Source organism: Argopecten irradians, chromosome 2, assembly GCF_041381155.1.
Source record: "Argopecten irradians isolate NY chromosome 2, Ai_NY, whole genome shotgun sequence".
Classification (NCBI taxonomy): domain Eukaryota; kingdom Metazoa; phylum Mollusca; class Bivalvia; order Pectinida; family Pectinidae; genus Argopecten; species Argopecten irradians.
In genome coordinates this window covers 63,106,084-63,130,037 of record NC_091135.1, presented here as the reverse complement: position 1 = coordinate 63,130,037, position 23,954 = coordinate 63,106,084, and the positions used below count along the sequence as shown (strand labels likewise).

Genomic DNA, 23,954 nt, shown 5'->3' with positions numbered 1-23,954 from the left:
ATAATCGTAACTTCTATGGTGACCAGTTTAAAATGAAGGCATGTTTACATGTACCGACTTTCAACAACTGCTGTACCAAAGTTATTAAAAAAACCCATTATAAATATTCTTTAAAATATCTTAATTTCAAATACATCTACAAATACTAACAATATTGGAATCAAATTTAACTTGAATTTTTGATTATAGTTACGTATAGTGTGGCTTTAACGTTCCAAGGGGAATAACTCTTATAGAGTTAAGTTACAAAGCTCTAAGAATATGAGTATTGTCCGTTGGTTAAAAGGGAGGAATGTCTCAGTATTCGGAAACACTATTTGTAAACGGAAGCACCTCTGTCTATAGATTCATTACATATTCTTAAGTTAATAATTAATGTTTATTATAACAGTTTTATATAATAGGTAATTATTTCTCCATATTCGGAACATTATACCAGTATAGATGGAAGCACCTCCATCTATGGAAATGTTCCATATTCCAATAATGTATTCAAGGATATAGATCAGTATTTAGTGTAGAATATTTGTATAACCTTGGTAAATCTCCATGTATCCAGTACCTGTACTTTGATGATTTGTGATTATAATAAATCATAAGTTGATTTTTATTCCTGACTTTGTTCTTTTATGGAGTAGTGCTAGGCTGGAACAGAATCCCTTATATATTACTTTTACTTGGCGATTGCTGAAATACGCAACCCGACTCGAAAAGTTACAGTCCTATAAAGCTCCTCATTTGATTGATTTATTTATCAGATTTGAGGCAGTGGAGACGATGTCAAGCTTTGCTGAGATTTAAACTCCATGAAAGAGCAGCAGCTGCTATGGCGGATGTTGGATCTTCAAGTGATGAGGTAAGTCAAATAATGGATCTCTCAAGTCAATGGTCATGTGATGAGGTAAAGCAATGATCAAGTGATGAGGTAAAGCATTGGTCAAGTGATGAGGTAAAGCATTGGTAAAGTGACTAGCTAAAGCAATGGTCAAGTGATGAAGTAATTCAATGATCAAGTGATGAGGTAAAGCAATGGTCAAGTGATGAGGTAAAGCATTGGTCAAGTGATGAGGTAAAGCAATGATCAAGTGATGAGGTAAAGCAATGGTCAAGTGATGAGGTAAAGCAATGGTCAAGTGATGAGGTAAAGCAATGATCAAGTGTTGAGGTAAAGCAATGATCAAGTGTTGAGGTAAAGCAATGGTTAAGTGGTTAGCTAAAGTAATGGTCAAGTGATGAGGTAAAGCAATGATCAAGTGATGAGGTAAAGAAATGGTCAAGTGATGAGGTAAATCAATGGTCATGTGATGAGGTAAAGCAATGATCAAGTGATGAGGTACAGCAATGGTCAAGTGATGAGGTACAGCAATGGTCAAGTGATGAGGTAAAGAAATGGTCAAATGATGAGGTAAAGCAATGATCAAGTGATGAGGTAAAGCAATGATCAAGTGATGAGGTACAGCAATGGTCAAGTGATAAGGTAAAGCACCGATCAAGTGATGAGGTAAAGAAATGGTCAAGTGATGAGGTAAAGCAATGGTCAAGTGATGAGGTAAAGCAATGGTCAAGTGATGAGGTAAAGCAATGGTCAAGTGATGAGGTAAAGAAATGGTCAAGTGATGAGGTAAAGCAATGGTTTAGTGGTTAGCTAAAGCAATGGTCCAGTGATGAGGTAAAGCAATGATCAAGTGATGAGGTAAAGAAATGGTCAAGTGATGAGGTAAAGCAATGGTTAAGTGATTAGCTAAAGCAATGGTCAAGTGTTGAGGTAAAGCAATGGTTAAGTGATTAGCTAAAGCAATGATCAAGTGATGAGGTAAAGAAATGGTCAAGTGATGAGGTAAAGCAATGGTCAAGTGATGAGGTAAAGTAATGGTCAAATGATGAGGTAAAGCAATGGTCAAGTGATGAGGTAAAGCAATGGTCAAGTGATGAGGTAAAGCAATGATCAAGTGATGAGGTAAAACATTGGTCAAGTGATGAGGTAAAGCATTGGTCAAGTGATGAGGTAAAGAAATGGTCAAGTGATGAGGTAAAGCAATGGTCAAGTGATGAGGTAAAGCAATGGTCAAGTGATGAGGTAAAGCAATGGTCAAGTGATGAGGTAAAGCATTGGTCAAGTGATGAGGTAAAGCATTGGTCAAGTGATGAGGTAAAGAAATGGTCGAGTGATGAGGTAAAGCAATGGTCAAGTGATGAGGTAAAGCAATGGTTTAGTGGTTAGCTAAAGCAATGGTCAAGTGATGAGGTAAAGCAATGGTTAAGTGATTAGCTAAAGTAATGGTTAAGTGATTAGCTAAAGCAATGGTTAAGTGATTAGCTAAAGCAATGGTCAAGTGATGAGGTAAAGCAATGGTCAAGTGTTGAGGTAAAGCAATGGTAAAGTGATGAGGTAAAGAAATGGTCAACAAGTGATGAGGTAAAGAAATGGTCAAGTGATGAGGTAAAGCAATGGTAACGTGATGAGGTAAAGCAATGGTCAAGTGTTGAGGTAAAGCAATGGTAAAGTGATGAGGTAAAGCAATGGTAAAATGATGAGGTAAAGCAATGGTCAAGTGATGAGGTAAAGCAATGGTCAAGTGATGAGGTAAAGCAATGGTCAAGTGATGAGGTAAAGAAATGGTCAAGTGATGAGGTAAAGCATTGGTCATCAAGTGATGAGGTAAAGTAATGGTCAAGTGATGAGGTAAAGCAATGGTCAAGTGATGGGGTAAAGTAATGGTCAAGTGATGAGGTAAAGTAATGGTCAAGTGATGAGGTAAAGCAATGGTCAAGTGATGAGGTAAAGCAATGGTCAAGTGTTGAGGTAAAGCAACGGTCAAGTGATGAGGTAAAGCAATGGTCAAGTGTTGAGGACAGGAAGTGTAAAACATGGTCAAGTGATGAGGTAAAACAATGGTCAAGTGATGAGGTAAGCAAGTCAAGTGTAGTAAAAACGGTCAAGTGATGAGGTAAACAAGGTCAAGGTCAAGGTAGTGATGAGGTAAAGCAATGGTCAAGTGATGAGGTAAACAACGGTCAAGTGATGAGGTAAAGCAATGGTCAAGTGATGAGGTAAATCAACGGTCAAGTGATGAGGTAAAGCAATGGTCAAGTGATGAAAAAGGTCAAGTGATAGGTAAAGCAATGGTCAAGTGATGAGGTAAAGCAATGGTCAAGTGATGAGGTAAATCAACGGTCAAGTGATGAGGTAAAGCAATGGTCAAGTGATGAGGTAAATCAACGGTCAAGTGATGAGGTAAAGCAATGGTCAAGTGATGAGGTAAATCAACGGTCAAGTGATGAGGTAAAGCAATGGTCAAGTGATGAGGTAAAGTAATGGTCAAGTGATGAGGTAAAGCAATGGTCAAGTGATGAGGTAAAGCAATGGTCAAGTGATGAGGTAAAGCACGATCAAGTGATGAGGTAAAGCAATGGTCAAGTGATGAGGTAAAGCAATGGGCAAGTGATGAGGTAAATCAACACCCAAGTGATGAGGTAAAGCATTGGTCAAGTGATGAGGTAAAGCAATGGTCAAGTGTTGAGGTAAAGCAATGGTCAAGTGTTGAGGTAAAGCATTGGTCAAGTGATGAGGTAAAGTAATGGTCAAGTGATGAGGTAAAGTAATGGTCGAGTGATGAGGTAAAGCAATGGTCAAGTGTTGAGGTAAAGCAATGGTCAAGTGATGAGGTAAAGCAATGGTCAAGTGATGAGGTAAATCAACGGTCAAGTGATTGAGGTAAAAGTAATGGTCAAGTGATGAGGTAAAGTAATGGTCAAGTGATGAAGGTAAAGCAATGGTCAAGTGTTGAGGTAAAGCAATGGTCAAGTGATGAGGTAAAGTAATGGTCAAGTGATGAGGTAAAGCAATGGTCAAGTGATGAGGTAAAGCAATGGTCAAGTGATGAGGTAAAGCAATGGTCAAGTGATGAGGTAAAGCAATGGTCAAGTGTTGAGGTAAATCAACGGTCAAGTGATGAGGTAAAGCAATGGTCAAGTGATGAGGTAAAGCAATGGTCAAGTGATGAGGTAAAGCAATGGTCAAGTGATGAGGTAAAGCAATGGTCAGGTAGTGATGAGGTAAAGCAACGGTCAAGTGATGAGGTAAAGCAATGGTCAAGTGATGAGGTAAAGCAACGGTCAAGTGATGAGGTAAAGCAATGGTCAAGTGATGAGGTAAATCAACGGTCAAGTGATGAGGTAAAGCAATGGTCAAGTGATGAGGTAAAGCAATGGTCAAGTGATGAGGTAAAGCAATGGTCAAGTGATGAGGTAAAGCAATGGTCAAGTGATGAGGTAAAGCAATGGTCAAGTGATGAGGTAAAGCAATGGTCAAGTGATGAGGTAAAGCAATGGTCAAGTGATGAGGTAAAGCAATGGTCAAGTGATGAGGTAAAGCAACGGTCAAGTGATGAGGTAAAGCAATGGTCAAGTGATGAGGTAAAGCAATGGTCAAGTGATGAGGTAAAGCAATGGTCAAGTGATGAGGTAAAGCAATGGTCAAGTGTTGAGGTAAATCAATGGTCAAGTGATGAGGTAAAGCAATGGTCAAGTGTTGAGGTAAAGCAACGGTCAAGTGATGAGGTAAAGCAATGGTCAAGTGATGAGGTAAAGCAATGGTCAAGTGATGAGGTAAAGCAACGGTCAAGTGATGAGGTAAAGCAATGGTCAAGTGATGAGGTAAAGCAACGGTCAAGTGATGAGGTAAAGAAATGGTTAAGTGATGAGGTAAATCAACGGTCAAGTGATGAGGTAAAGCAATGGTCAAGCGATAGGTAAAGCAATGGTCAAGTGATGAGGTAAAGCAATGGTCAAGTGATGAGGTAAAGCAATGGTCAAGTGATGAGGTAAAGCAATGGTCAAGTGATGAGGTAAAGCAATGGTCAAGTGATGAGGTAAATCAACGGTCAAGTGATGAGGTAAAGCAATGGTCAACAAGTGATGAGGTAAAGCAATGGTCAAGTGATGAGGTAAAGCAATGGTCAAGTGATGAGGTAAAGTAATGGTCAAGTGATGAGGTAAAGCAATGGTCAAGTGATGAGGTAAAGCAACGGTCAAGTGATGAGGTAAAGCAATGGTCAAGTGATGAGGTAAAGCAATGGTCAAGTGATGAGGTAAAGCAATGGTCAAGTGATGAGGTAAAGCAATGGTCAAGTGATGAGGTAAAGCAATGGTCAAGTGATGAGGTAAAGCAATGGTCAAGTGATGAGGTAAAGCAATGGTCAAGTGATGAGGTAAATCAACAGTCAAGTGATGAGGTAAAGCAATGGTCAAGTGATGAGGTAAAGCAATGGTCAAGTGATGAGGTAAAGCAATGGTCAAGTGATGAGGTAAAGCAATGGTCAAGTGATGAGGTAAAGAAATGGTCAAGTGATGAGGTAAAGTAATGCTCGAGTGATGAGGTAAAGCAATGGTCAAGTGTTGAGGTAAAGCAATGGTCAAGTGTTGAGGTAAAGCATTGGTCAAGTGTTGAGGTAAAGTAATGGTCAAGTGATGAGGTAAAGTAATGGTCGAGTGATGAGGTAAAGCAATGGTCAAGTGTTGAGGTAAAGCAATGGTCAAGAGTTGAGGTAAAGCAACGGTCAAGTGATGAGGTAAAGCAATGGTCAAGTGTTGAGGTAAAGCAACGGTCAAGTGATGAGGTAAAGTAATGGTCAAGTGATGAGGTAAAGCAACGGTCAAGTGATGAGGTAAAGTAATGGTCAAGTGATGAGGTAAAGCAATGGTCAAGTGTTGAGGTAAATCAACACCCAAGTGTTGAGAGGTAAATCAACGGTCAAGTGATGAGGTAAAGCAATGGTCAAGTGATGAGGTAAAGCAATGGTCAAGTGATGAGGTAAAGCAATGGTCAAGTGTTGAGGTAAATCAACGGTCAAGTGATGAGGTAAAGCAATTGTCAAGTGATGAGGTAAAGCAATGGTCAAGTGATGAGGTAAATCAACGGTCAAGTGATGAGGTAAATCAACGGTCAAGTGATGAGGTAAAGCAATGGTCAAGTGATAAGGTAAAGCAACGGTCAAGTGATGAGGTAAAGCAACGGTCAAGTGATGAGGTAAAGCAACGGTCAAGTGATGAGGTAAAGCAATGGTCAAGTGATGAGGTAAATCAACGGTCAAGTGATGAGGTAAAAACAATGGTCAAGTGATGAGGTAAAGCAATGATCAAGTGATGAGGTAAAGCAACGGTCAAGTGATGAGGTAAAGCAACGGTCAAGTGATGAGGTAAAGCAATGGTCAAGTGTTGAGGTAAAGCAACGGTCAAGTGTTGAGGTAAAGCAATGGTCAAGTGATGAGGTAAAGCAATGGTCAAGTGATAGGTAAAGCAAAGGTCAAATGATAAGGTAAAGCAACGGTGAAGTGATGAGGTAAAGTGATGGTCAAGTGATGAGGTAAAGCAATGGTCAAGTGTTGAGGTAAAGCAATGGTCAAGTGATGAGGTAAAGTAATGGTCAAGTGATGAGGTAAAGCAATGGTCAAGTGATGAGGTAAAGCAATGGTCAAGTGTTGAGGTAAAGCAATGGTCAAGTGATGAGGTAAAGTAATGCTCGAGTGATGAGGTAAAGCAATGGTCAAGTGTTGAGGTAAAGCAATGGTCAAGTGATGAGGTAAAGCATTGGTCAAGTGATGAGGTAAAGTAATGGTCAAGTGATGAGGTAAAGTAATGGTCAGTGATGAGGTAAAAGTGATGTCAAGTGTTGAGGTAAAGCAATGGTCAAGTGTTGAGGTAAAGCAATGGTCAAGTGATGAGGTAAAGTAATGGTCAAGTGATGAGGTAAAGTAATGCTCGAGTGATGAGGTAAAGCAATGGTCAAGTGATGAGGTAAAGCAATGGTCAAGTGATGAGGTAAAGCAACGGTCAAGTGATGAGGTAAAGCAACGGTCAAGTGATGAGGTAAAGCAATGGTCAAGTGATGAGGTAAAGCAATGTGTCAAGTGTTAGGTAAAGCAATGGTCAAGTGATGAGGTAAAGCAATGGTCAAGTGATGAGGTAAAAGCAACGGTCAAGTGATGAGGTAAAGCAATGGTCAAGTGATGAGGTAAAGCAATGGTCAAGTGATGAGGTAAAGCAATGGTCAAGTGTTGATGAGGTAAATCAACGGTCAAGTGATGAGGTAAAGCAATGGTCAAGTGATGAGGTAAAGCAATGGTCAAGTGGCAATGATGAGGTAAAGCAATGGTCAAGTGATGAGGTAAATCAATGGTCAAGTGATGAGGTAAAGCAAGGTGATCAAGTGATGAGGTAAAGCAATGGTCAAGTGATGAGGTAAAGCAACGGTCAAGTGATGAGGTAAAGCAATGGTCAAGTGATGAGGTAAAGCAATGGTCAAGTGATGAAGTGACGAGTGATGAGGTAAAGCAATGGTCAAGTGATGAGGTAAAGCAATGGTCAAGTGATGAGGTAAAGCAATGGTCAAGTGATGAGGTAAAGCAATGGTCAAGTGATAGGTAAAAGCAATGGTCAAGTGATGAGGTAAAGCAACGGTCAAGTGATGAGGTAAAGCAATGGTCAAGTGATGAGGTAAAAGCAATGGTCAAGTGATGAGGTAAAGCAATGGTCAAGTGATGAGGTAAAGCAATGGTCAAGTGTTGAGGTAAAGCAATGGTCAAGTGATGAGGTAAAGCAATGGTCAATGTGATGAGGTAAAGCAATGGTCAAGTGATGAGGTAAAGCAATGGTCAAGTGTTGAGGTAAAAGCAATGGTCAAGTGATGAGGTAAAGCAATGGTCAAGTGTTGAGGTAAAGCAATGGTCAAGTGATGAGGTAAAGCAATGGTCAAGTGATGAGGTAAAGCAATGGTCAAGTGATGAGGTAAAGCAATGGTCAAGTGATTGAGGTAAAGCAAATGGTCAAGTGATGAGGTAAAGCAATTGGTCAAGTGATGAGGTAAAGCAATGGTCAAGTGATGAGTAAAGCAATGAGTCAAGTGATGAGGTAAAGCAATGGTCAAGTGATGAGGTAAAGCAATGGTCAAGTGATGAGGTAAAGCAATGGTCAAGTGATGAGGTAAAGCAATTGGTCAAGTGATGAGGTAAATCAATGGTCAAGTGATGAGGTAAAGCAATGGTCAAGTGATGAGGTAAAGCAACGGTCAAGTGATGAGGTAAAGCAATGGTCAAGTGATGAGGTAAAGCAACGGTCAAGTGATGAGGTAAAGCAATGGTCAAGTGATGAGGTAAAAGCAACGGTCAAGTGATGAGGTAAAGCAATGGTCAAGTGATGAGGTAAAGCAACGGTCAAGTGTGAGGTTAAAGAGGTAAATGAGGTAAACAAGGTGGTCAATGGTCAAGTGATGAGGTAAAGCAACGGTCAAGTGATGAGGTAAAGCAACGGTCAAGTGATGAGGTAAATCAATTGGTCAAGTGATGAGGTAAAGCAATGGTCAAGTGATTGAGGTGAGGTAAAGCAATGGTCAAGTGATGAGGTAAAGCAATGGTCAAGTGATGAGGTAAAGAATGTCGAGTGATAGTCAAGGTGATAGGTAAAGCAAAGGTCAAGTGATGATAAGGTAAAGCAATGGTCAAGTGATGAGGTAAAGTGTCAATGGTCAAGTGATGAGGTAAAAGCAAACGGTCAAGTGATTGAGGTAAAGCAATGGCGGTCAAGTGATGAGGTAAAGCAATGGTCAAGTGATTGAGGTAAAGCAATGGTCAAGTGATGAGGTAAAGCAATGGTCAAGTGTTGAGGTAAAGCAATGGTCAAGTGATGAGGTAAAGTAATGGTCAAGTGATGAGGTAAAGCAATGGTCAAGTGTGATGAGGTAAAGCAATGGTCAAGTGTTGAGGTAAAGCAATGGTCAAGTGATGAGGTAAAGTAAATGGTCAAGTGATTGAGGTAAAGCAATGGTCAAGTGATGAGGTAAAGTAAATGGTCAAGTGATGAGGTAAAGCAATGGTCAAGTGTTGAGGTAAAGCAATGGTCAAGTGATGAGGTAAAGTAATGGTCAATTGAGGTCAAGTCAAGTGATGAGGTAAAGCAATGGTCAAGTGATGAGGTAAAGCAATGGTCAAGTGATGAGGTAAAAGCAAATGGTCAAGTGATGAGGTAAAGCAATGGTCAAGTGTTGATGAGTAAAGCAATGGTCAAGTGATGAGGTAAAGCAATGGTCAAGTGTTGAGGTAAAGCAACGGTCAAGTGATGAGGTAAAGCAATGGTCAAGTGATGAGGTAAAGCAATGGTCAAGTGTTGATGAGGTAAAGTAATGGTCAAGTGATGAGGTAAAGCAATGCAAGTGTGAGGTAAAGCAACGGTCAAGTGAGAGGTAAAGTCAATGGTCAAGTGATGAGGTAAAGCAATGGTCAAGTGATGAGGTAAAGCAACACCCAAGTGATGAGGTAAATCAATGGTCAAGTGATGAGGTAAAGCAATGGTCAAGTGATGAGGTAAAGTACAATGGTCAAGTGATGAGGTAAAACAATGGTCAAGTGATGAGGTAAAGCATATGGTCAAGTGTTGATGAGGTAATCAAGTAAGTGATGAGGTAAAGCAACGGTCAAGTGATGAGGTAAAGCAATGGTCAAGTGATGAGGTAAAGCAATGGTCAAGTGATGAGGTAAAGCAATGGTCAATGATGAGGTAAAGCAACGGTCAAGTGATGAGGTAAAGCAATGGTCAAGTGATGAGGTAAAGCAATGATCAAGTGATGAGGGTAAAGCAATGGTCAAGTGATGAGGTAAATCAACGGTCAAGTGATGAGGTAAAAGCAATGGTCAAGTGATGAGGTAAAGCAATGGTCAAGTGATGAGGTAAAGCAATGGTCAAGTGATGAGGTAAAGTCAATGGTCAAGTGATGAGGTAAAAGCAATGGTCAATGATGAGGTAAAGCAATGGTCAAGTGTGAGAGGTAAAGCAACGGTCAAGTGATGAGGTAAATCAATGGTCAAGTGATGAGGTAAAGCAATGGTCAAGTGATGAGGTAAAAGCAATGGTCAAGGTCAAGTGTTGAGGTAAAGCAAGGTCAAGTGATGAGGTAAAGCAATGGTCAAGTGATGAGGTAAGCATTTGGTCAAGTGATAGGTAAAGCAAAGGTCAAGTGATTGAGGTAAAGCAAATGGTCAAGTGATGAGTAAAGCAATGGTCAAGTGATGAGGTAAAGAATGGTCAAGTGATGAGGTAAAGCAATGGTCAAGTGTTGAGGTAAAGCAACGGTCAAGTGTTGAGGTAAAGCAATGGTCAAGTGATGAGGTAAAGCAATGGTCAAGTGATGAGGTAAAGCAATGGTCAAGTGTTGAGGTAAAGTAATGGTCAAGTGATGAGGTAAAGTAATGGTCAAGTGATGAGGTAAAGCAATGGTCAAGTGATTGAGGTAAAGCAATGGTCAAGTGTTGAGGTAAAGCACCAATTGGTCAAGTTTTGAGGTAAAGCAATGGTCAAGTGATTGAGTAAAGTAATGGTCAAGTGATGAGGTAAAGCAATGGTCAAGTGTTGAGGTAAAGCAATGGTCAAGTGATGAGGTAAAGCAAATGGTCAAGTGATGAGGTAAAGTAATGGTCAAGTGATGAGGTAAAAGTAATGGTCGAGTGTTGAGGTAAAGCAATGGTCAAGTGTTGAGGTAAAGCAATGGTCAAGTGTGAGGTAAAGCAATGGTCAAGTGATGAGGTAAAGCAATGGTCAAAGGTCAAGTGAGAGGTAAGTCAAGTGATGAGGTAAAGCAATGGTCAAGTGATGAGGTAAAGCAATGGTCAAGTGATGAGGTAAAGCAATGGTCAAGTGATGAGGTAAAGTAATGGTCAAGTGATGAGGTAAAGCAATGGTCAAGTGTTGATAAGGTAAAGCAACGGTCAAGTGATGAGGTAAAGCAAGTGTCAAGTGATGAGGTAAAGCAAATGGTCAAGTGATGAGGTAAAGCAATGGTCAAGTGATGAGGTAAAGCATAATGGTCAAGTGATGAGGTAAATCAACGGTCAAGTGATGAGGTAAAGGTAATGGTCAAGTGATGAGGTAAAAGCAATGGTCAAGTGATGAGGTAAAGCAACGGTCAAGTGATGAGGTAAATCAACGGTCAAGTGATGAGGTAAAGCAATGGTCAAGTGATGAGGTAAAGCAAAACGGTCAAGTGATGAGGTAAAGCAATGGTCAAGTGATGAGGTAAAGCAATGGTCAAGTGATGAGGTAAAGCAATGGTCAAGTGATGAGGTAAAGCAATGGTCAAGTGATGAGGTAAAGCAATGGTCAAGTGATGAGGTAAAGCAAACGGTCAAGTGATGAGGTTAAAGCAATGGTCAAGTGATGATGGTAAAGCAACGGTCAAGTGATGAGGTAAAGCAATGGTCAAGTGATGAGGTAAAGCAACGGTCAAGTGATGAAGAGGTAAAGCAATGGTCAAGTGATGAGGTAAAAGCAACGGTCAAGTGATGAGTGTAAGGTAAACAATGGTCAAGTGATGAGGTAAAGCAATGGGTCAAGTGATGAGGTAAAGCAATGGTCAAGTGATTGAGGTAAAGCAAACGGTCAAGTGATGAGGTAAAATCAATGGTCAAGTGTTTGAGGTAAAAGCAATGGTCAAGTGATGAGGTAAAGCAACGGATCAAGTGTTGAGGTAAAGCAATGGTCAAGTGATGAGGTAAAGCAATGGTCAAGTGATGAGGTAAAGCAAATGGTCAAGTGATGAGGTAAAAGCAATGGTCAAGTGGTGATGAGGTAAAGCAATGGTCAAGTGATGAGGTAAAGCAATGGTCAAGTGTTGAGGTAAAGCAACGGTCAAGTGATGAGGTAAAGCAATGGTCAAGTGATGAGGTAAAGTAATGGTCAAGTGATGAGGTAAAGCAATGGTCAAGTGATGAGGTAAAGCAATGGTCAAGTGATGAGGTAAAGCAAATGGTCAAGTGATGAGGTAAAGCAATGGTCAAGTGATGAGGTAAAGCAACGGTCAAGTGATGAGGTAAAGTAATGGTCAAGTGATGAGGTAAATCAAACGGTCAAGTGATGAGGTAAAGCAATGGTCAAGTGATGAGGTAAAGCAATGGTCAAGTGTGAGGTAAAGCAACGGTCAAGTGATGAGGTAAAGCAATGGTCAAGTGATGAGGTAAAGCAACGGTCAAGTGATGAGGTAAAGCAATGGTGAGGTAAAAGCAAGTGATGAGGTAAAGCAATGGTCAAGTGAATGGTCATAGATGAGGTAAATCAACGGTCAAGTGATGAAGGTAAAGCAATGGTCAAGTGATGAGGTAAAGCAACGGTCAAGTGATGAGGTAAAGCAATGGTCAAAGTGATGAGGTAAAAGCAATGGTCAAGTGATGAGGTAAAGTCAATGGTGATGAGGTAAAGCAATGGTCAAGTGATGAGGTAGGTAAAGCAAATGGTCAAGTGATGAGGTAAAGCAATGGTCAAGTGTGATGAGGTAAATCAACGGTCAAGTGATGAGGTAAAGCAATGGTCAAGTGATGAGGTAAAAGCAATGGTCAAGTGATGAGGTAAAGCAATGGTCAAGTGATGAGGTAAATCAACGGTCAAGTGATGAGGTAAAGCAATGGTCAAGTGATGAGGTAAAGTGCAACGGTCAAGTGATGAGGTAAAGCAATGGTCAAGTGATGAGGTAAAGCAACAATGGTCAAGTGATGAGGTAAAGCAATGGTCAAGTGATGAGGTAAAGCAATGGTCAAGTGATGAGGTAAAGCAACGGTCAAGTGATGAGGTAAAGCAATGTCAAGTGATGAGGTAAAGCAATGGTCAAGTGATGAGGTAAAGCAATGGTCAAGTGATGAGGTAAAGTAATGGTCAAGTGATGAGGTAAAGCAATGGTCAAGTGATGAGGTAAAGCAATGGTCAAGTGATGAGGTAAAGCATGGTCAAGTGATGAGGTAAAGCAATGGTCAAGTGATGAGGTAAAGCAATGGTCAAGTGATGAGGTAAAGCAATGGTCAAGTGTTGAGGTAAAGCAATGGTCAAGTGATGAGGTAAAGCAATGGTCAAGTGATGAGGTAAAGTAAAGTGTTGAGATAAAGCAATGGTCAAGTGATGAGGTAAAGTAATGGTCAAGTGATGAGGTAAAGCAATGGTCAAGTGATGAGGTAAAGCAATGAGGTAAAGCAATGTCAAGTGTTGAGGTAAAGCAACGGTCAAGTGATGAGGTAAAGTAATGGTCAAGTGTGAGGTAAAGCAACGGTCAAGTGATGAGGTAAGGTGAATGGTCAAGTGATGAGGTAAAGCAATGGTCAAGTGTTGAGGTAAAGCAATGTCAAGTGATGAGGTAAAGCAATGGTCAAGTGTTGAGGTAAATCAACGGTCAAGTGATGAGGTAAAGCAACGTGTCAAGTGATGAGGTAAAGCAATGGTCAAGTGATGAGGTAAAGCAATGGTCAAGTGTTGAGGTAAAGCAAACGGTCAAGTGATGAGGTAAAGCAACGGTCAAGTGATGAGGTAAGTGATGGTCAAGTGATGAGGTAAAGCAATGGTCAAGTGATCAACGTCAAGTGATGAGGTAAAGCAATGGTCAAGTGTTGAGGTAAAGTAATGGTCAAGTGTTGAGGTAAAGTAATGGTCAAGTGATGAGGTAAAGCAATGGTCAAGTGATGAGGTAAAGTGCAATGGTCAAGTGTTTGAGGTAAAGCAACGGTCAAGTGATGAGGTAAAGCAATGGTCGAGTGTGAGTAAATCAACGGTCAAGTGATGAGGTAAAGTAATGGTCAAGTGATGAGGTAAAGCAACGGTCAAGTGATGAGGTAAAGTAATGGTTCAAGTGATGAGGTAAAGCAATGGTCAAGTGTGATGAGGTAAAGCAACGGTCAAGTGATGAGGTAAAGCAATGGTCAAGTGATGAGGTAAAGCAATGGTCAAGTGATGAGGTAAAAGCAATGGTCAAGTGTTGAGGTAAATCAATGGTCAAGTGATGAGAGGTAAATCAATGGTCAAGTGATGAGGTAAAGCATGGTCAAGTGATGAGGTAAAGCAATGGTCAAGTGATGAGGTAAAGCATGGTCAAGTGTTGAGTAAGCAATGGTCAAGTGTTGAGGTAAAGCAATGGTCAAGTGATGAGGTAAAGTAAAGGTCAATGATGAGTAAAGCAATGGTCAAGTGATTGAGGTAAAGCAATGGTCAAGTGTTGAGGTAAAGCAATGGTCAAGTGATGAGGTAAAGCAATGGTCAAGTGATGAGGTAAAGCAATGGTCAAGTGATGAGGTAAATCAATGGTCAAGTGATGAGGTAAAGCAATGATCAAGTGATGAGGTAAAGCAATGGTCAAGTGTTGAGGTAAAGTAATGGTCAAAGTGATGAGGTAAAGCAATGGTCAAGTGATGAGGTAAAGCAATGGTCAAGTGTTGAGGTAAAGCAATGGTCAAGTGATGAGGTAAAGCAATGGTCAAGTGTTGAGGTAAAGCAACGGTCAAGTGATGAGGTAAAGCAATGGTCAAGTGTGAGGTAAAGCAACGGTCAAGTGATGAGGTAAAGTAATGGTCAAGTGATGAGGTAAAGCAATGGTCAAGTGATGAGGTAAAGCAATGGTCAAGTGATGAGGTAAAGCAATGGTCAAGTGATGAGGTAAAGCAATGGTCAAGTGATGAGGTAAAGCAATGGTCAAGTGTTGAGGTAAAGCAACGGTCAAGTGATGAGGTAAAGCAATGGTCAAGTGATGAGGTAAAGCAATGGTCAAGTGATGAGGTAAAGCAATGGTCAAGTGATGAGGTAAAGCAATGGTCAAGTGATGAGGTAAAGCAATGGTCAAGTGATGAGGTAAAGCAATGGTCAAGTGATGAGGTAAATCAACGGTCAAGTGATGAGGTAAACAATGGTCAAGTGATGAGGTAAAGCAATGTCAAGTGTGAGGTAAGCAACGGTCAAGTGATGAGGTAAATCAACGGTCAAGTGATGAGGTAAAGCAATGGTCAAGTGTTGAGGTAAAGCAACGGTCAAGTGATAAGGTAAAGCAAACGGTCAAGTGATGAGGTAAAGCAATGGTCAAGTGATGAGGTAAAGCAATGGTCAAGTGATGAGGTAAAGCAATGGTCAAGTGATGAGGTAAAGCAACGGTCAAGTGATGAGGTAAATCAACGGTCAAGTGATGAGGTAAAGCAATGGTCAAGTGATGAGGTAAAGCAACGGTCAAGTGAGTGATGAGGTAAAGCAATGGTCAAGTGATGAGGTAAAGCAACGGTCAAGTGATGAGGTAAAGCAATGGTCAAGTGATGAGGTAAAGCAATGGTCAAGGTGATGAGGTAAAGCAATGGTCAAGTGATGAGGTAAAGCAATGGTCAAGTGATGAGGTAAATCAAGGTCAAGTGATGAGTAAAGCAATGTCGAGTGATGAGGTAAAGCAACGGTCAAGTGATGAGGTAAAGCAATGGTCAAGTGATGAGGTAAAGCAATGGTCAAGTGATTGAGGTAAAGCAATGGTCAAGTGATGAGGTAAAGTAATGGTCAAGTGATGAGGTAAAGTAATGGTCAAGTGATGAGGTAAAGCAATGGTCAAGTGATGAGGTAAAGCAATGGTCAAGTGATGAGGTAAAGCAATGGTCAAGTGTGAGGTAAAGCAAGGTCAAGTGATGAGGTAAAGCAACGGTCAAGTGATGAGGTAAATCAATGGTCAAGTGATGAGGTAAAGCAATGGTCAAGTGATGAGAGGTAAAGCAATGGTCAAGTGTTGAGGTAAAGCATGGTCAAGTGATTGAGGTAAAGTAAATGGTCAAGTGATGAGGTAAAGCAATGGTCAAGTGATGAGGTAAAGCAATGGTCAAGTGTTGAGGTAAAGCAATGGTCAAGTGTTGAGGTAAAGCAACGGTCAAGTGATGAGGTAAAGCAATGGTCAAGTGATGAGGTAAAGCAATGGTCAAGTGATGAGGTAAAGTAATGGTCAAGTGATGAGGTAAAGCAATGGTCAAGTGATGAGGTAAAGTAATGGTCAAGTGATGAGGTAAAGCAATGGTCAAGTGTTGAGGTAAAGCAATGGTCAAGTGATGAGGTAAAGCAATGTCAAGTGATGAGGTAAAGCAATGGTCAAGTGTTGAGGTAAAGCAATGGTCAAGTGTTGAGGTAAAGCAACGGTCAAGTGATGAGGTAAACAAATGGTCAAGTGATGAGGTAAAGCAATGGTCAAGTGATGAGGTAAAGCAATGGTCAAGTGTTGAGGTAAAGCAATGGTCAAGTGTTGAGGTAAAGCAACGGTCAAGTGATGAGGTAAAGGTAAGTGAAGATCAAGTGATGAGGTAAAGAATCATGTGTGATAGGTAAAGCAATGTCAAGTGATGAGGTAAAGCAATGGTCAAGTGATGAGGTAAAGCAACGGTCAAGTGATGAGGTAAAGCAATGGTCAAGTGATGAGGTAAAGCAATGGTCAAGTGTTGAGGTAGCAAGTGATGAGGTAAACAACGGTCAAGTGATGAGGTAAAGCAATGGTCAAGTGATGAGTACAACGTCAGTGATGAGTAAAGCAATGGTCAAGTGTTGAGGTAAAGCAACGGTCAAGTGATGAGGTAAAGCAATGGTCAAGCGATGAGGTTAAGCAATGGTCAAGTGATGAGGTAAAGCAATGGTCAAGTGATGAGGTAAAGCAATGGTCAAGTGATGAGGTAAAGCAAACGGTCAAGTGATGAGGTAAAGCAATGGTCAAGTGATGAGGTAAAGCAAGGCAAGGTCAAGTGATGATGAGGTAAATCAAGGTCAAGTGATGAGGTAAAGCAATGGTCAAGTGATGAGGTAAAGCAATGGTCAAGTGATGAGGTAAAGCAATGGTCAAGTGATGAGGTAAAGTAATGGTCAAGTGATGAGGTAAAGAGTCAAGTGATGAGGTAAAGCAATGGTCAAGTGATGAGGTAAAGCAATGGTCAAGTGATGAGGTAAAGCAATGGTCAAGTGATGAGGTAAAGTAATGGTCAAGTGATGAGGTAAAGTAATGCTCGAGTGATGAGGTAAAGCAATGGTCAAGTGATGAGGTAAAGTAATGGTCAAGTGATGAGGTAAAGTAATGCTCGAGTGATGAGGTAAAGCAATGGTCAAGTGATGAGGTAAAGCAATGGTCAAGTGTTGAGGTAAAGCAACGGTCAAGTGATGAGGTCATGAGCAACGGTCAAGTGATGAGTGAGTAAATCAACGGTCAAGTGATGAGGTAAAACAATGGTCAAGTGATGAGGTAAAGCAATGGTCAAGTGTTGAGGTAAAGCAACGGTCAAGTGATGAGGTAAAGCAATGGTCAAGTGATGAGGTAAATCAATGGTCAAGTGATGAGATAAAGCAATGGGCAAGTGATGAGATAAATCAACACCCAAGTGATGAGGTAAATCATTGGTCAAGTGATGAGGTAAAGCAATGGTCAAGTGTTGAGGTAAAGCATTGGTCAAGTGATGAGGTAAAGTAATGGTCAAGTGATGAGGTAAAGTAATGCTCGAGTGATGAGGTAAAGCAATGGTCAAGTGTTGAGGTAAAGCAATGGTCAAGTGATGAGGTAAAGCATTGGTCAAGTTTTGTAAAGAAATGGTCAAGTGATGATGTAAAGTAATGCTCGGTGATGAGTGCAATGTGTTGAGGTAAAGCAATGATCAAGTGTTGAGGTAAAGCATTGGTCAAGTGTTGAAAGTAATGGTCAAGTGATGAGGTAAAGAAATGGTCAAGTGATGATGTAAAGTAATGCTCGAGTGATGAGGTAAAGCAATGGTCAAGTGTTGAGGTAAAGCAATGATCAAGTGTTGAGGTAAAGCATTGGTCAAGTGATGAGGTAAAGTAATGGTCAAGTGATGAGGTAAAGTAATGGTCAAGTGATGAGGTAAAGTGATCAGTGTTGAGGTAAAGCAATGGTCAAGTGTTGAGGTAAAGTAATGGTCAAGTGATGAGGTAAAGTAATGGTCTAGTGATGAGGTAAAGCAATGGTCAAGTGATGAGGTAAAGCAATGGTCAAGTGTTGAGGTAAAGCAACGGTCAAGTGATGAGGTAAAGTAATGGTCAAGTGATGAGGTAAAGCAACGGTCAAGTGATGAGGTAAAGTAATGGTCAAGTGATGAGGTAAAGCAATGGTCAAGTGTTGAGGTAAATCAACGGTCAAGTGATGAGGTAAAGCAATTGTCAAGTGATGAGGTAAAGCAATGGTCAAGTGATGAGGTAAAGCAATGGTCAAGTGTTGAGGTAGATCAACGGTCAAGTGATGAGGTAAAGCAATTGTCAAGTAATGAGGTAAAGCAATGGTCAAGTGATGAGGTAAAGCAATGGTCAAGTGTTGAGGTAAATCAACGGTCAAGTGTTGATGTAAATCAACGGTCAAGTGATGAGGTAAAGCAATGGTCAAGTGATAAGGTAAAGCAACGATCAAGTGATGAGGTAATGCAACGGTCAAGTGATGAGGTAAAGCAACGGTCAAGTGATGAGGTAAAGGAATGGTCAAGTGATGAGGTAAATCAACGGTCAAGTGATGAGGTAAAACAATGGTCAAGCGATGAGGTAAAGCAATGATCAAGTGTTGAGGTAAAGCAACGGTCAAGTGATGAGGTAAATCAACGGTCATGTGATGAGGTAAAGCAATGGTCAAGTGTTGAGGTAAAGCAACGGTCAAGTGTTGAGGTAAAGCAATGGTCAAGCGATAGGTTAAGCAATGGTCAAGTGATAGGTAAAGCAAAGGTCAAGTGATAAGGTAAAGCAACGGTGAAGTGATGAGGTAAAGTGATGGTCAAGTGATGAGGTAAAGCAATGGTCAAGTGTTGAGGTAAAGCAACGGTCAAGTGATGAGGTAAATCAACGGTCAAGTGATGAGGTAAAGCAATGGTCAAGTGTTGAGGTAAATCAACGGTCAAGTGTTGAGGTAAAGCAATGGTCAAGTGTTGAGGTAAAGTAATGGTCAAGTGATGAGGTAAAGCAATGGTCAAGTGATGAGGTAAAGCAATGGTCAAGTGTTGAGGTAAAGTAATGGTCAAGTGATGAGGTAAAGTAATGCTCGAGTGATGAGGTAAAGCAATGGTCAAGTGATGAGGTAAAGTAATGGTCAAGTGATGAGGTAAAGTAATGCTCGAGTGATGAGGTAAAGCAATGGTCAAGTGATGAGGTAAAGCAATGGTCAAGTGTTGAGGTAAAGCAACGGTCAAGTGATGAGGTAAAGTAATGGTCAAGTGATGAGGTAAATCAACGGTCAAGTGATGAGGTAAAACAATGGTCAAGTGATGAGGTAAAGCAATGATCAAGTGTTGAGGTAAAGCAACGGTCAAGTGATGAGGTAAAGCAATGGTCAAGTGTTGAGGTAAATCAACGGTCAAGTGATGAGGTAAAGCAATGGTCAAGTGATAAGGTAAAGCACCGATCAAGTGATGAGGTAATGCAACGGTCAAGTGATGAGGTAAATTAACGGTCAAGTGATGAGGTAAAGTATTGGTCAAGTGATGAGGTAATGCAACGGTCAAGTGATGAGGTAATGCAATGGTCAAGTGATGAGGTAAATTAACGGTCAAGTGATGAGGTAATGCAACGGTCATGTGATGAGGTAAAGCAATGGTCAAGTGATGAGGTAAATCAATGGTCATGTGATGAGGTAAATCAACGGTCAAGTGATGAGGTAAAGCAATGGTCAATTGATGAGGTAAAGCAACGATCAAGTGATGAGGTAAAGCAATGGTCAAGCGATGAGGTAAAGCAACGGTCAAGTGATGAGGTAAAGCAATGGTCAAGCAATGAGGTAAAGCAATGGTCAAGCGATAGGTAAAGCAATGGTCAAGTGATGAGGTAAATCAACGGTCAAGTGATGAGGTAAAGCAATGGTCAATTGATGAGGTAAAGCAACGATCAAGTGATGAGGTAAAGCAATGGTCAAGTGATGAGGTAAAGCAATGGTCAAGTGTTGAGGTAAATCAACGGTCAATTGATGAGGTAAATCAATGGTCAAGTGATGAGGTAAAGCAATGGTCAAGTGATGAGATAAAGCAATGGGCAAGTGATGAGATAAATCAACACCCAAGTGATGAGGTAAAACAATGGTCAAGCGATGAGGTAAAGCAATGATCAAGTGTTGAGGTAAAGCAACGGTCAAGTGATGAGGTAAATCAACGGTCATGTGATGAGGTAAAGCAATGGTCAAGTGTTGAGGTAAAGCAACGGTCAAGTGTTGAGGTAAAGCAATGGTCAAGCGATAGGTAAATCAACGGTCAAGTGATGAGGTAAAGCAATGGTCAAGTGATGAGGTAAATCAACGGTCAAGTGATGAGGTAAAGCAATGGTCAATTGATGAGGTAAAGCAACGGTCAAGTGATGAGGTAAAGCAATGGTCAAGCGATGAGGTAAAGCAACGGTCAAGTGATGAGGTAAAGCAATGGTCAAGCGATGAGGTAAAGCAATGGTCAAGCGATAGGTAAAGCAATGGTCAAGTGATAGGTAAAGCAATGGTCAAGTGATGAGGTAAATCAACGGTCAAGTGATGAGGTAAAGCAATGGTCAAGCAATGAGGTAAATCAATGGTCAAGTGATGAGGTAAAGCAATGGTCAAGTGATGAGGTAAAGCATTGGTCAAGTGATGAGGTAAAGCAATGGTCAAGTGATGAGGTAAGGCAATGGTCAAGTGATGAGGTAAATCAAAGGTTGTGTTTTGTAACTGCTTTACATTTTCCAATCCCAAAGTTAGGTCACACAAACCGTAGTTATATATTACTTTATTTATTATACTTTATTTTCTAATCATAAGGCGAGATAATATCCCAACCAACAAGTTATATTGCCAATCTTAAAAGAGGTCCCTGACCAAAACCTAAATACTTACCTTTGACAAATTCTTAATAATGTTCCTTGCCAAAAGCCAATTAACTTATTACCTTTGTCAATTCCTGAACGGGGTCTTGACCAAAACCTTACTACAACTACGTACCTCTGATCGAAACACGACTGCATGTTTACTTTTGCCGAAACCCAGCTAACTATTTGCATTGAATTTTGCCGATCTGTAGACGAGCCCTATCCAAAATCTTAATAACTACTTTTCTTTTCAAATCCGTAAATGAGGTCCCTATCAAAAACATACCCAACTACTGACATTAAATATTGAAAAACTCTTAACATAGTTCCTGACCAACACCCGATTGCCTACTTGCCTTTGCCAACTCCTAAACGAATTCCTTGACCTAAACCTAGCTAACTTACTAACATTATACCAATCACTAAATCAAGTCTCTGATAAAAGTCTTACTAACTATTTATATTTTGTCATTCCATTTAAACGAGGTTTCAGACCAAAATCGAAATAATTCTATACTTTTGCCAATGCATAAACGATATATCCGACCAAAACCAAGCTTAGTACTAACATTTTACCAATCTGTTAACGAAGTCCCGGACATATCTAACTACTTGCACGTACATCAGATTGTGTCAACTCCTCAAAGACGTGCTTTCCTCAAACCTAGCTAATAACTTGCATTTAACTTTGACAATTCCTAAACGAGTTGTCTGACCAAAACCTAGCTAAATTCTTGCATTTGATTTTGCCAGTCCGTAAACCAAGTCCCTGACCAAAATCTAACTATAAACTCTTACCTTTGCCTAACTCTAGAAGATTCCTTTTCAATACCTATCTGACTACTAACATTAAATGTTGGCAATCCCTGAACGAGGTCCCTGACCAAAACCTAGCGGACTATAACATTTTTGGCCATACCTAAACACAGTTCTTGGCCAAAACCTAGCTGACTACTAACATAAAATTTTGACAATACGTTAACGAAGTCTTTTGACAACACATAACGAAAAAAAAAGACATTTTCATTGTTGCGTCAGAGAGTAAAGTCAGTTTGCTGGATTGTGTTCAGTAAGAGGAATTTCTGTGTGTGATTTTATATAAAATATAAAACATTTCAAACAAAATTTCTCATTCAAACTTTCTTTTTCGTGTAAAGGAGTACACAGACATCTTCATGCCTCACAGATCCACGGTGTATGGCACTGATCTGGCGTTCCTGAACCTCGAGTTCTGTGACCAGGTGAACGATAACCACCTGGCTGAGATCTCCATGGTCTGTCGCAGGGAATCTCTCGTCATTTATAACTACTACGGCGACATCGTGAAACCGGAACTCTTCATAGGCAAAAACCGCCAGTGGTACAGCAACTACATCCCTACCGTAGACGAGGGCATGTGATGTCACGGTCGAATGATTGTGATTTGATCGGAAACGATTGTGATATCATCGATGTGTGATTGTTGTGTTATGGATGTCATAGACATGTGAATGAAATTTTAGGAACAAATGAGTAAAGGGTGAGTGAGTGTGATGTCCTGGATAAGAGATCGTTATTTTATTGACAAATGAAATGAGCATTCGAATTTACAGATAATTGTAAGTCTTATAGCAATTGTTTATCTAAGAAACATGTATATGATATAGATTCTTAAGATATAATTATATGATATCCAACAAGCTTGAATATTTGTATATCTATTTATAGCAGATACTCCAAAATGTTTACAAATGTGCTGTAATCGAAACCTTTATTGTATACAGTATTTGATTGTTAAAATCATTATTGTACATAAAAATATGTTGTTAAGAATATGTTAGAATGACATTAGAAACATTTACCCTCTTTCCATAATCATCAGAAATTACTCAAATATTCATGATATTAAAATGATTGATATACATTCAACATTGAATGCAGGTATAGTGTTGTCCATTTCCGTCCTTTTAACCATTCTGATTCAGCAAGTTATATTCCTCTTGTTTCAAGTTTACAACAAGACAAAGGACATTGATAACAATAGAAACTGAATATTTTATGTTGAAGAATCTCAAAATAAATATTGCTCAGAACTTTATCAAAACATTTATGTGATTAATTTAAACAGTACAAGTGTCTCTTCTCTTACAAATGTGCGGCCTCTTGGCTACAACTTGCTGTCTAAAATCCACCTTGAACTTCCTGATATGAACAAGAGACACCTGTACCGTTTATATGAGATATTTTCTCTCTCTGGAGAATGATTGTTAGAAACTTTATGTTATTAAATCAACTATTTTTCAAAAACAAATTTGGTTTGACCTCTTTTTTGTCGTCAAGTAACCATTCCAGCATGCGACATCAATAAACAATAATGTAGGTGTTGATATGTTAGCGTCGATGGGTCCACAGAAAGGTATCCGTTAGTTCCCTTTGCTGATCAACCTCAAAAGTATGAAATATATATTGATCCTGTACATGAACAGCATATTTAATGAAATTACTAGATATGAAACGCGGGTTTCGAAAGATATTAAGATTAATGCCTTCATTATACAATCACAATAAACAATCGTGACGAAATGTTGTCAAAAGTTTATGTCACCTTCGACAATGAAGATCAGACGTATTGTCTATAAGAGGGGTATTTTTCGACGCCGTTGACGGCGTCAATATTTGTATTAACCAAAGACGATTATATGGCATTAAGCTGAAGCTTGGTCAAGTTCTAGTATAACACAAATTAATCGAAAGAAACGTAACGTAAGGGCTAAAAACGTCACTCCCGTTCAGCTCAGTCGGATAAAGTAACTAATGTTTGAAGTCGTGGGTAAGTCGGCTATGTTTGGCCGCCTCGTCAATCTTATCATTTCCAATAAAACCAACAGTACCAGATCCTTACCAAGATTATATGAAAAGTCAATGGAATCTCATCACTGTGAAAAGCTGCCGTTGGTCCAAAAGCATCATGTATTAAAATTTTAAAATTAGATAATGGTTATCTATTCTAAAAATTCTCAAGAACAAAAATTATAAGCGAACAAGCACTTGAAACGAGTATGTATTCTGTTGAATTATATTTTAATTCCTAATTCGTATGGCATTTTTGAGGCACAAAAAGGAGGGGTTTCGAAAATAATATCACTAAAATACCAACATGACAGGAGACAATGTTGACAAGCAAGCAAAGAAAACATTTTATGTATTATATGGATGCAAGAAAAACTGCTTTAAATAAGGGTGGGATGTGAAATGTACACAGTTGTCTCGCTTGTGTCACGATTCTGTTTAGAACGTTTCGCCAGCTGCGAAAAATAAATTTGAAGAATTGGGAATTCACTCGAAATTTAAGTTAGAGTTGATTAAAAATATTT

General features: G+C 39.9%; 1 protein-coding gene across 1 annotated transcript in view; it reads left to right on the top strand.

Moving 5' to 3' along the window:
• Nucleotides 1-22,891, top strand: part of LOC138316198 (serine-rich adhesin for platelets-like) — a 44,229-nt gene extending 21,338 nt beyond the window's left edge. The window contains exons 10-11 of the mRNA XM_069257775.1: nt 759-856; nt 21,759-22,891. Coding sequence (XP_069113876.1) covers nt 759-856; nt 21,759-22,001 — 341 coding nt within the window. The 3' untranslated portion in view covers nt 22,002-22,891. The remainder of the gene's footprint in view (nt 1-758; nt 857-21,758) is intronic.
• The last annotated feature ends 1,063 nt before the right edge of the window (nt 22,892-23,954 follow it).